Source organism: Taurulus bubalis, assembly GCF_910589615.1.
Source record: "Taurulus bubalis genome assembly, chromosome: 2".
NCBI classification, from domain to species: Eukaryota; Metazoa; Chordata; class Actinopteri; order Perciformes; family Cottidae; genus Taurulus; species Taurulus bubalis.
The window spans coordinates 17526423-17538781 of NC_136590.1; the positions used below are offsets into that span (position 1 = coordinate 17526423).

At 45.7% G+C, this 12359-nt stretch overlaps 2 protein-coding genes across 2 annotated transcripts; one reads left to right on the forward strand and one right to left on the reverse strand.

Moving 5' to 3' along the window:
* Positions 1–1153: 1153 nt before the first annotated feature.
* Positions 1154–2782, reverse strand: LOC306753852 (solute carrier family 2, facilitated glucose transporter member 11-like; the record flags this gene model as incomplete). Its single annotated transcript, XM_079237769.1, has 1 exon — positions 1154–2782. The coding sequence occupies one exon, from the start codon at positions 2780–2782 to the stop codon at positions 1154–1156; it is 1629 nt and encodes a 542-aa protein (XP_079093895.1).
* A 520-nt stretch (positions 2783–3302) lies between these two features.
* On the forward strand, positions 3303–7443 carry LOC306732945 (RNA-binding protein with serine-rich domain 1-like). The gene is made up of 7 exons (XM_079214126.1): positions 3303–3338; positions 4105–4251; positions 4428–4586; positions 4776–4878; positions 5478–5631; positions 5758–5899; positions 6666–7443. Coding segments are annotated over exons 1-7 (807 nt in total). The 5' UTR covers positions 3303–3336; the 3' UTR covers positions 6766–7443.
* The last annotated feature ends 4916 nt before the right edge of the window (positions 7444–12359 follow it).

Below are 12359 nucleotides of genomic sequence, written 5' to 3' on the forward strand. Positions count from 1 at the left end.
TGTAGCGACGCGCTGCCGTTACTCAGACCACTGATAGTGGGAGTGGCAATATGAGTGATAGCTTGAACTGAAATTGTGGTAAATGTAAGGTGGCAGAACAATTGTGTATATATTTACTGCAACAAGTTATCTCTACCCGTTTCCTCTTCCCAGGGTGTTCGGGGAAAAGACTTCCACTAGGGCCTGAGCACTTATGTATAGTTCCGGGAAATACCAACTGGAGGAAGCGGGTAGGAGGAAGTGAAGATATGTGTTGCTGTGTTTAGTTAAATAAAACTATGGATTTATAATTTACTTCATTTATAGGTTGTATAAATTATTAGGGATATTTTTGGCGTTGGTAAAATCATGTAAATATTTAGTGCACATATTTTGTTATAGATAGTCTGACCTCTAGGTGGTAGGTCTGATCTAAATAGAGTCACCAGGGGTGTATAAGGAGCTCAATTTGTTTGTGAAGGGGACAGGTGGAGACTGGCTGAACGTTGGTGTGACAATTGAACGGAGAGAAAAATATTTGCAACCTAACGGCTTTGACTCCTGATCGGATCATTTGCCTATATGGCCGCTCGGGCATCCTAATAACCGGTATTGACGTTATGTATGACTATGCTTTGCTTCTCTGTAAAATGATTTTTTTTTTAAAAGGTGCTATATAAATAAAGTTATTAATATCTTACATTTTTCCGGAATTCAAAATGTCGATTAAAACTCTGGCACAATAGTCAGGCGCATGAGGGGAATAAATAGAACAATGATATTGAGGGATTACAAGAAAGGAGCAGTTTAGGATCTGGGGCACGTTTCTCTCAAGTCGCGCTTTGCTTTTTATAGTCAGATGCAGAGGCACAGGCTCCCACCAGAGACTGAGGGGACATTTAAATCAGGACGGAAAGATTGCGTCATCATTTTTGAGGGCACTGGTGAACTGCAGTGAAGCTTTTTCTGCATGGCCACACACAGCGTCTAGAACAATAACAGTGTCTAATGTTTCTTATTTACTTAGACTCACGCAACCAGAATCAAATTACACAGAGATAATTTTTGGTAAATAAGACACTTCAGATTTCACCTATGGAGTAATCTATCTAACGATAAGTGCATCAAGGGGCAGGTGACAAAGGCACTGCTTTTTTTCTCGTTTTTTTCATTTCTAATTTAAGTCCCCATTCTTATGCTCGGGGACAGGGTCGGGGTCGGGGTCCGGGTCTTCCATCAGGCTGGTGGAGGAGCGGGCTCGACCCAGCTGGTAGCGCTCCCTGACGGGCTCGTCCACCCGGGCGTCCGGCCCCTCCTTCTTCTCCTTCGCGGCGTTCTTCCTGTCGAAGTCTGCGGTGATCTCGGCCATCGTCTTGCCCTTCGTCTCCGGCAAGGTGAGTCCCAGGAACACGGCGGACACCAGGCACACGGCCAAGAACGGCAGGAAGCAGAAGCTCCCCAGGCCCTTGACGAGGAAGGGGAACAGCATCCCCACCAGGAACAGGCTGATCCACATGCACGAGCCAGCCACCATGTACGCCGCCGGCCGGGCCGTCTGGTCGAAGATCTCCGCCGGCAGGATGCACGTCACCCCTGCGGGTCCCAGGCCGAAGCTGAGGATGTAGGCGAACACACACACCATGCTGAGGTAGGCCATCGAGGCCACCCCGCGGCTCTGGAGGATAAGGGCCACGGTGAAGACCACAGACCAGCAGGACATGAGGCAGTACCCGCCCACGAGAAGGTACCTGCGGCCCACGCGCTCAATCAGCAGATTACTTAGTATCGACGCGGTTAACTCGGACGCCCCCGTCCCTATTGTGATGTATTGGATTTTCTCTGGAGGGATCCCCGCGGCGAGAAAGATGTAGTAAGCATAGAAGTAGATGGAGTCATTGCCGCAGAGCATCATGGCGCTGCTGGCCGCCATGACTGTTCTGAGCTGGGGCCGCAGGCCGGGGTCCTTAAACAGAGACCAGGGCGTCTTGGCGGAGGCTCCGGGCTTTGAGGCCGCCGCCGCCGCTTGCTGCTCCTGCTCCTGCAGCATCTCCTCCATCTCCGAGACAGGAGCCTCCCCGCCCCGGAGCCTCCCGAGCGCCCGGACACACGCCTCTCTGTCTCCCCGGTCGATGAGGAGGTATCTGGGGCTCTCGGGGAACCAGGGCAAGGTGAGCAGCTGGATCAGCCCTGGCAACGCGTTGCTGGCCAGCAGGTAGGGCCAGAGGGGCTCGGCGCCCAGGATCTCAGTGAGTCCCACAACCTGACCCAGGAAGATCCCGAATGCAGTGAAGACGGCAGAGGAGAAAGCCACGGCGCCCCGCAGGTGCTTGGGGGCGCTCTCTCCGAAGTACATCGGCTGGACGTTCATGCTGACGCCCGAGTTCACTCCCACCAGGAAACGGGCGAGGAGGATCATCTCGAAGGATCTCGCCGCCCGGCACGCGAGCACCAACACGGCGCCCACAAACAGGAAAGAGTTGTTCATGAGCAGCGAGTTCTTCCTGCCGAAGCGCACCGACAGGGGCCCCGCAAGCAGGGCCCCGAGCAGACCGCCCAGCGAGAAGGCCGAGACGATGAGAGTCCACACGAGCGTCACCTGGGGCGCCTCCAGGCCGACGCCCCAGCGCTCCGCGTAGGTCTCGTTGATGAACCTCTGGATGTAGCTGGTGGGAGCGTTGATGATGGAGATGTTGTAGCCGTACTGGAAGGTGCCCCCGATGGCGGCAGAGCACACCGTCAACGCAAGGGTCCAGTTAGCCGGTTTGCTGATCTCCTCCGGCTCCAGCTCGCTCGAGGAGTCCATCTGAGGCATCGCAGGTCCCGGAGGAGACGTACGCGCGTGCTTTCCTCCGTGTCCTCCGGCATTCAAGCGCGACAGTTATTAAGCGCGGCAGACATCTAATCGCAATGGATAACTGTCTTATTTAATAATTACACGCGGCTTATGTAAGGCGTCTTGGTTGTTCTCTTACCGAGCTAACTGTGTTTGCTGCATGCGGGTAGACGTAAAGCCGGTTGCTGCATGAACATTTCCTCACCTCGTATTACCTCGTCAGGCAATAACCTGCCAACCGCCCCCCGGCAACAGCCAATCACACTGCAGCACCCAGCCAATGAAACCGTTCGAACGGTACTTTTATAGCGGTGTGACCGCGTTCACTATTGCCGTTAAGTGGAGATAACGAGGTCCACACTATTTGCCGAAATAGGAAATATTACCCTGTCAGCCTGCGTTGAGGGAATAATAGGTTCATGGGCACACATATCTACAGCCTTTTGATTGGTTTACATCGGCCTTAGCGTTCTGCGTCATCTCTGTGCGACTGTAACTATCGCGAGTGGCGGGCAGGCTAAAATATGTGAGTAAACGCTACCAGTTCACGCTGCTTCCTTGTAAAATGTGTATGTACGGCCAATAGGTAGCAACGCAATAACGTCGGAGTCGCGCCCAGTAAAATATCTGGGTTTTTTGCTTTACACTTGCGTTTGAATATCGGCGCAATATAATGAAGCCGATGTTAGCTCACGAGCTAATGCTAACACGGGGGCAAGTGTTTGTTGAGCTCACGTTAGATCGCCGATAAAACGGAAGGTTGTGTTTCCGCTCCGAGCGGATTGATTGTCGTCAAGTCGCGTTTGTCTTGCAAAAAAACACAAGAAAGACAATTCAAAGCTGCATAGTCAAATTCAGATACTCCGTCACTGTAGTTTCTGGTCAAAGTGACGCATTTACGTTTCATCTCCCTTCATGGATTCATTCATTCATATTGCTTCTCCATTTAAGTTAGTAGTTTCGATCTGCAATGGACACTTAACATTAGCAACCAGTATTTATGTCTTCTGACATTAGTTTTTGTTATTATTATTAAACCCACGTTTTCTGAGTAAGCACAGATGTAAACATTCTGAAATGTAATTCCCCAATGTTTCAAAGTGCAGATATTTGTTTAGTGGTATAACTGCGTCATTCAGATACCTGTGCACTGACATCTAAGATATAATATCCTGTTTAGATGACGTAGTTTACTAATGAACTGCCAGTTTGGAAGTTCCAATGTGCAACGCAACAGTTGTGCATGTTGTCAAAATGTCAGAAGTCACGTCTACTTTCTTCTCCACCTACAGGGCGCCATCACCAACCAAGAGGAAGGATGACGACAAGAGCAAGCAGCGAGTTAAGGACAAGTCGGGAGCCACGAAAGACGGAGCCGACAAAGACCGAGGACGAGACAAGAACCGCACGCGGCGCGGTGCTTCCAGTGGCAGCAGCAGGTCAGAGGCCGTTCCTCGTGAAATTACACCTATGACACTTCCAGTTTCCAGGCTGCTAGCTCCCCGTTCCATTTTTCCATAATTCATGTTTCATTGGATGAAAGGATAACCAGCTCAAGTTCTTATAAGTTACAAATGGTTTCAGCCTTCCGATCCTAAAATCTGCTCTTGTGTAGCTCCAGCAGCAGCTCAGGCTCCAGCTCAGGCTCCTCCAGTGGCTCCAGTTCCTCTGCCTCCAGCCACTCAGGCTCATCCCGCTCTTCTTCCTCCTCCTCGTCCTCCTCACCGAGCCCAAGCCGCCAGCGCCACAACAACAGGCGGCGTTCCCGCTCAAAGTAAGGAATGAGTCACTTCGCTTTTTTTTTTTTTTTTTTTAATCAAGCAAGAATCTTGTAACACATTTTCTGTATAACTGATGACTGCATGAATCTCTGGCACTGCAGTCAGGGAACACAAATACTGTTCCGGATACGAGCATTTCATTAATGACTACTATAGCAACTGAAATATAAATGTCTCTCTAGGTCAAAATCAGCAAAGAAGGACGACAGGGACCGCCGGCGTAGGAGCCCCACACCCAAACCCACCAAGGTCTACCTGGGCCGGCTGACCAGAAATGTTATCAAGGTGAAATCTTTTCAACATTCTGATACCTTTTTCAAGGCTTTGCATGATGCATACAGGCTTTTATTTTCATTTTATTTTTTTGCATTAGTGCAAAAGGCAACAACAAGCTCCAAATAAATATCTACTGTTAGGAAACTGTATTTTTCCTCACTCATAATAATAAAAACAGATTCTAATGTTTAGAATACTTTGCTTCAGTTGCTTGCAGTAACATCACTTCCTCATTAACTTTTAAGTTAGCAAGAGCTGAGAATTAAGTTAGTGTTATGGAAGGGAGCCAACACGAAACAGCTGGTTACATAGTATAAGAGAAGGTAAATAGAGAGAATCCATTGTGTGAGGTCTGCAGGCTGTTACATGAGTATTGTAATAATGTTAATGCCTCCATCTGGTTCTAATATAGTATTAATAATCCTGTTTGGAATTATTCTCATCAACCTTAGCGGACAAATCTTTTTCTTTTTTATGTTCTATTTGAAACATCTTGAAGCTCGGCTTACTAGCCGTCTCCCCTCACACAAGGAGCTCCAGAAGGAGAAAACTGTTTGTGTCAATGTGACGCGTCCCAAAGCGCTCTCTGGTTGTTGTTTTTTATGAAGGAACACATCCAGGAGATCTTCTCCACTTACGGCAAGATCAAGATCGTCGACATGCCCATGAACCGCGTCCTCCCGCACCTGTCCAAAGGCTACGCCTATGTGGAGTTTGAGACTTCTGACGAGGCGGAGAAGGCCCTGAAACACATGGACGGAGGTAGGGGCTGGGAGGAGCATAGCATTCTGTCAGAGCACTTCAGTAGGAGGAATGGATGATTGGGTAATGCATTGTTGATGAAATTATTTTAAAATGCCAAACCCGTCAATTTTCTTTTTCCTTTAGGTCAGATCGACGGCCAGGAGATCACAGTCACAGCTGTGCTGACTCCCACAGTGCGCCCTCCACCCCGCCGGCTGTCTCCTCCCCGCAGGATGCCCCCACCGCCGCCAATGTGGCGACGCACTCCGCCTCGCATGAGGAGGAGGTAAGCGGCATGTCCCACAAACGCACCGCTGCCAGGAAATTATGCAGCAGCGCTTGGTTATGAAAGCAAATGATGCAGATTACCCCTCGACTGCCGCTGTGTATATTATACTTCAGCCTCTGTGACATTCAGACTATAATATATGGAAAATGTGTGTTTTTTTTTTTTTTTCCCGCATGTTTTCTTCCGATTGTTAATGCGTGCTAATTATTGGATGCCTGGTGTAGCTTCCGGAAGAACTCAGTTCAACAACTTCTCTCGTTCTCTAAATGTATTTACTTAATGATCACAAGCAAAGTAATAGGCGCTGCAATTGCAAAAGCAGTGAGTGGTACAGCCAACACGCAGGTTGGGCAAAGAACAACTGCCCCACAAACGGAAGTGGGGCCTTTCATACACAGGTTATCGTCACAGGTTCGTCTCGCCTTGTCCTAACATCTGATTCGCTCTATCCTGTCAAGAGGAGGAGAATCCCGTGTTCTCATCTTTTCTCACAAGACTGGAACGTGCAACGACCAGTCTGCTTCCCTAATGTCAATATACTGATAAACAGTTGTGAGTGTTGAAGTGCGCAGGCGTGTGACTGACTTCCCTTGAGAACTGGACATTTCATAGACACAACCAACTCCAGCTGCATAGCTGTGTTATACTGACCTCGCGAACCTGAACTTTAATAGACATGAAGAGAAATGCAGAATTTATGGATTTATATTGTCACGATCATTATCTGTCTTCTCACTCCCCCCACCCTCTCTCTTTCTCCTAGGTCTCGGTCTCCACGGCGACGCTCTCCGGTTCGTCGCAGGTCTCGTTCGCCTGGCCGCCGGCGTCACCGCTCGCGCTCTAGTTCCAACTCCTCCCGCTAGTGAAAAAGGAATCCCCCGCCTTCCTCCCCTCTGGATCTGCTCCTCTGTTGTGTCCTCAGTGTGCCGAACATGGTTAATCATGAACCATTTCATGATGAGAGCACGGACACCAAAAACATGATTGGATGGAGAGACACGCGCGAACGTGTCCCAGTAACCTGTCATGGTGTCTTGTGTCCTAATCGCTCAACCAGTAAGTTGACTGACTTTACAACGGTCTTAAAAATAATATATCCTGCAGTACAATATGGCATCAGTATTGTCTAAACCCCATCTGGCAGTTCAGGCCCAGACATTCACATTCTGTGCCGTCTAGTGTAATACATTTCAATTTCTAAAGTACAGATTTTAAATGGTGCTACTGGTTCTAATTTTGGTTTGAATCAGTACAGTATTTTTAAAACTGTCCCTCTAACCTTCCTCTTCTTTTTGCGAATAATTCTCCAGCATTACTCCTCCTAGTCGATTCCAAGGGCAGCTATACAAGTGAAATACCAGTTAGCACCATGTGGCTGCTTTAAAAATGGCATATAGTCAATATTAGATTGTCAGTAAAATTAGGTCAGATGGTTATTGCGTTATTGCTGGCACGCATCCGGAGTCTGGTTCTTCTTTTTCCACCTAATTTGTATGCGTCACGGCGTGGCATGATTTAGATGTTTGTGGTTTTAGTTTGACTCGGTGTCTGTTTTTTTTTTTCTCTCATAAATCTTGTTTTGTCTAGTTGGCTTATGGAGTGACAATAAAGTTCATGTTTTGGACTGTAAAAAAAAAAAAAAGACCTTTTTTTTTTTTTTTTTTTTTTTTTTTTTCTTGTCAGTGACTCACAATACATTACACCATCATTCAATTCCATATGTTACACTCTCTTCCCTTCTATAGGCAGGATTATGAGCTGTTTTCCTGTTCCTCTGAACTATTAGTGTCTTATTACAAAACTGCTTTCCAACCATGTTTCGAACTCTGATTTTGCCGTTTTAATATATTCTATGTACCTGTTCTTTTATGTATTTCATATTGTATCTATTTACCAGATCATACTAGCCCGTCAATCAACCTCTGGATTAGAAAATTCCGCAAAACATTTTGATGGTGTAGCTGCTACTCCTGTAAGGATCTAGCTCCTTCAGTCCTGCCAGCAGGGCTTCCACGTCTTTGGCCCAATCAATCAAATCGTCGTCCATCTGAAACATAGAACATTTATTTCAAAATAAAAAATATTTAGAAAATAAATGTAAACATAAATCAGCCATCACTATGAAAAAATTATGGACATTTACATTTACCTATTTAATAAGAGGGTTCATACTTTCTCCACCTCCTGCGGCTGTAACCTGTGCCTTCACATTGCTGCTACATTGAATACAACTCAAAACGTTATACATGAAATAAAACTTATTACATTAAAAAATGTAATGCCTCTAAAACGTGTGTGTGTTTATATGTGTATATATATGTATATATATATATATAAATGTGTGTGTGGCTCAAATGATATGAAACTCTGAATGCACATTCAGTGTTTCAGTGTGGCCTGACTGTAACACCTGAGAGCATGATACAAATCACATGCTATTGGATTTCACCACAACCTTCTCTGCAACAAGAGCATCACACGTCCTGCATTGGAAACCACATTTTACCAGTGAACATAATGAATTCCTTGTTCCTCCATAAAGAGCGGGCCAATTTAAAATCATGTACTTTGTTCTCACAACACGTCTGCTGGCCAGGCAGCCTCCGCATCTCTGGACGTCCCCATTTTAAAAATCCATTGACTAAACATTGCTAAATGAGATTATGGAAAAAAACAATGCCGCAACTCCCAGTCCATGCCGGGCTCTGTTGATACAGTAGCTGTGTAGTAGTAGATGACCATACTTTAATCACCCCGTGCTTTGATTAAAGCACAGTTGGGTGACTGTTTTTAAATAAACTGTATTTTAAGTTAATATGAGGACCTTTTTTAATTTTGTTGATTTATGGGGGGAAAAGCAGCAGTGTTTCCAAGCACCAGAGTATCTTTGGCAAAACTCTCATTTCGGGTCCGACAGTCTTTCCTGCTCAGTCCTGGTCCTCCCTGGCCTCCCCATCCACCAAAGGACCAGGCAATACGGCCCCAGGAAATGTTTATTACCTTCTGTAATATGTGGTAAGAAGTGAGAGCCAGCATTGGAATTATTGTAAATACTCCCAATCAACTAATCTGAAAAGAAATGTTGCAACTCTAGAAATACATTTAGCAAAACAAAAGGGTACTAAAATGGTAGCAGTGTAGATGTCTGAAATGATTCAGCATATTACATTACACTTAATTTAGCTGACGCTTTTATCCAAGCGACTTACAATAAGTGCATTCAACCATGAGTACAAACTCAGAACAACAAGAATCAGTCTTTATGAAGCTGGGGGATTTTGGCATGTGGTCGGTCATCGCTTTGCTCAAGGACTTTGATGCAGCAAGATATATTCACCATTTGAGGGATTCAAACTGTGACCTTCCTTGGCAGTCTCTCTGCCACCTGCTACCCACGCCCTCCAAATGGCCCAAAACTGTCCAAATATGGGAGACTTAGTAGTCTTAGTTTATGTTTAAGATGACAGAGGTTACAACAACGACCCAAACTGAAAGGCTATCGTCATTGAAGGCCAGTGTAAAGGTTTGCCCTCCATACAAATATTGTGAAAAGTTGCATCCAAGTGTTTCAAGTTGTTACATTTTTGGACCCTAAGTGGCCAAGAAAGTCTTGATGATGTTTCCACCCCAATGTCAATGGATTTCAGGCTCAAACATGCATGCATATCAGACTTATTGGAAATAGTATTTGTTTATGTTTTTTTTTAAGTGAGGTGAGCAATCTTTCCATTATGGTGAGTGCCCTTTTAGTGTCTTTTCAAGTACAAAGTGCCTATTTAGCACAGTACACTTCTCCATAAATTACCAGAGCAGTATCTTAACATTACAAAACACATTTTAGACATAGTAGATGTGATATTTTACCCATTGAGCGATTACAGAAGCTCTGAAAAACACAACGGAAGAAATAAAGTGTTAAACAGGAGACGACGAGTTCGAGCAGCTGGAGGCTTTCTCCCACAGCAGTCTCTGGGCCGATGCTCCCGGCCTGCTGTGGAGGAGCGGCGGGAGGAGATAAACACGTCAGCTGGTTCAGAGGAAAAACAGCGGGTCGGCCCTTCAACAGCCAAACCAGATGTTGTGGCCATCGGCAGCTGTCCCTGAGTACACATTCCCTCCACAACAAACACTCTGCCTCTTCATGCACATGAGTCAACAGATGTTTGTTCAGTGAGTTTCCTGAATCAGGCTCCATTATTCACTACTACTACTACGACTCCCTCCAGTCATACCTGGAACCCTGCTTTGATCAGAAAGAAAACACCTTTTCTCACTCTCGAGTACACACGTTCATGTGAGGAAAAGTACTCTTTGTGACACAAGCCTCATTAAAGTCAAGGTCAAAGGGGGGAGGGGAGATGTCAAACAAGTCGGATGTTATTTTAAATATAAATGGTATTGTTTCCCGTTTGTCTGCAACTCTAGTTTTACCACTGCGAACATAACGCGTCTCTGTGTGGATCCAGACGCGAAGTGGCTCAGCAGGAGACTCCAAAGGCTACAAAACGGGAGTCACAATTGAAAGGGTAAAAAAATCTAATCACAAATCTTGATTGTGATTTTTATTTTTTTTATTTTGTGTGTATGGTTATCTTTTTTATAAAGTGTCTTCTTTAGAATTAGTCCCATTCTCCATATTCTCACAATAAGAATACTTTTTGTGACGTTTGTGATTAAATCAGAATGTGGCATGAATGGAAGCCAATTCTTTACCTATAATTTAACCAGAAAACTGGTTAATGAGGTTTGCCACTGAAAGGCCTTCAACAGCCAAAATGAAGATGTTGCATCACGACTTCTAATAATAAAGCTTTAGAACGTGTAAATGTGGCAAAAGTGTCCATTTTTTTGATAGATATTAACTAGAAATATGATTGTGCAGTAGTTTTAACTTTTTCACACCTTTTTCCTGTATTGTGCCTTAAAGGACAAGTCTGGTGATATTCTGCATTTTTCTTATGAGTGAATTCCATGAAAAGACCAACAGTGAATTGATCACAAGTATCAAGGATTTCCTGTGCAGCCAAACCCTGGTAAAGTGTATTCCTGTGTGGCAAAGTGCGCCTTTGTTCATAAATATAAGTAAGGTACAGCTTGTTCCTTCATCACAGCTTCATTTTGAGTATCCTGCTGCTCTAGATACTCTTTAGCAAACCAAATCTGAATTTGCAGCTGAAAATAGTCCCTGACAAAACCCCAATTTCCATCCAGTTTGAGCAATGTTTCCTACAGTCTGCAGTACCAAGTGAATTTTTGTAAACATTGTTAAAAAAAGATAGACATAGCCGCACATTGTTGGTTTTGGACATTTTGTAGAATTTACGCAACAAGAAATGTCACAAAAAAAAGAAATCGAAAATGTCTTACATTTTACAGCAAAAGAAAGAAAGAAAAAATTCATATAAAAAGGCAGAACACTTTTTTGTTTTCTTTAGGGATTTCTTTAATAAATAAATGAAAGTAAGACCACTTGTATACCAAGAGATTATAATTGACTGAAGCTGCCAGCAGGTGTCACCATTTTGACAAATGATAAACGATGATCACCCTCTCCCCCACCTACGCGTGTGCTGCGCTAAGCAGGATCAATGCACGTAAGGCAGCTGGCCCTGATGGCATCCCCGGACGCGTCCTCAAGGCCTGTGCTGGGCAGCTGACTGGGGTCCTGACTGACATCTTCAACCTGTCACTGGCTCAAGCAGCCGTACCCACATGCTTCAAACTCACCTCAATCGTGCCAGTGCCAAAGCATTCCACTGCATCGAGCCTAAACGAACGACTTCCGCCCTGTTGCACTCACCCCCATCATCATGAAGTGCTTTGAGAGGCTGGTCCTGGCTCATCTCAAAACCTGCCTACCACCCACACTGGACCCCCTCCAATTCGCATACCGCCAGAACAGGAGTACAGAGGACGCCATCTCCACAGCGCTTCACTCTGCCCTCTCCCACCTGGACAACAACAACACCTATGTGAGAATGCTGTTCATCGATTTCAGTTCAGCATTTAACACTATCATCCCCTCCAAACTGAACACTAAACTAGGTGAGCTTGGCATCAACACCTCCCTCTGCAGCTGGATACTGGATTTCCTAACCAACAGACCCCAGTATGTTAGGTTAGGCAATCGCACCTCCTCGACCACAGGGCTGTGTGCTGAGTCCTCTCCTCTACTCCCTGTTCACCTATGACTGCACGTCTGTACATGGTTCCAATAATATCATCAAGTTCGCAGACGACACAACGGTGGTGGGCCTCATCAACAACAACGATCGCTGCACCATCGAGAGCATCCCTACCAACTGCATCACAGTCTGGTATGGTAACTGCTCTGTCTCAGACCAGAAAGCTCTGCAGGGTGGTGAAAACCGCCCAACGCATCACCGGTACTCCACTCCCTGCCATCGAGACCATCCACCTCAAGCGCTGCCTGCGGAGAGCGCACATTATTGTCAGA

Coding starts and splice junctions, on each gene's coding strand:
- LOC306732945 (XM_079214126.1), top strand. Junction 5,632..5,757: donor CCTGAAACACATGGACGGAG/GTAGGGGCTGGG, acceptor TTTTTCCTTTAG/GTCAGATCGACGGCCAGGAG. Junction 5,900..6,665: donor CCGCCTCGCATGAGGAGGAG/GTAAGCGGCATG, acceptor TCTTTCTCCTAG/GTCTCGGTCTCCACGGCGAC.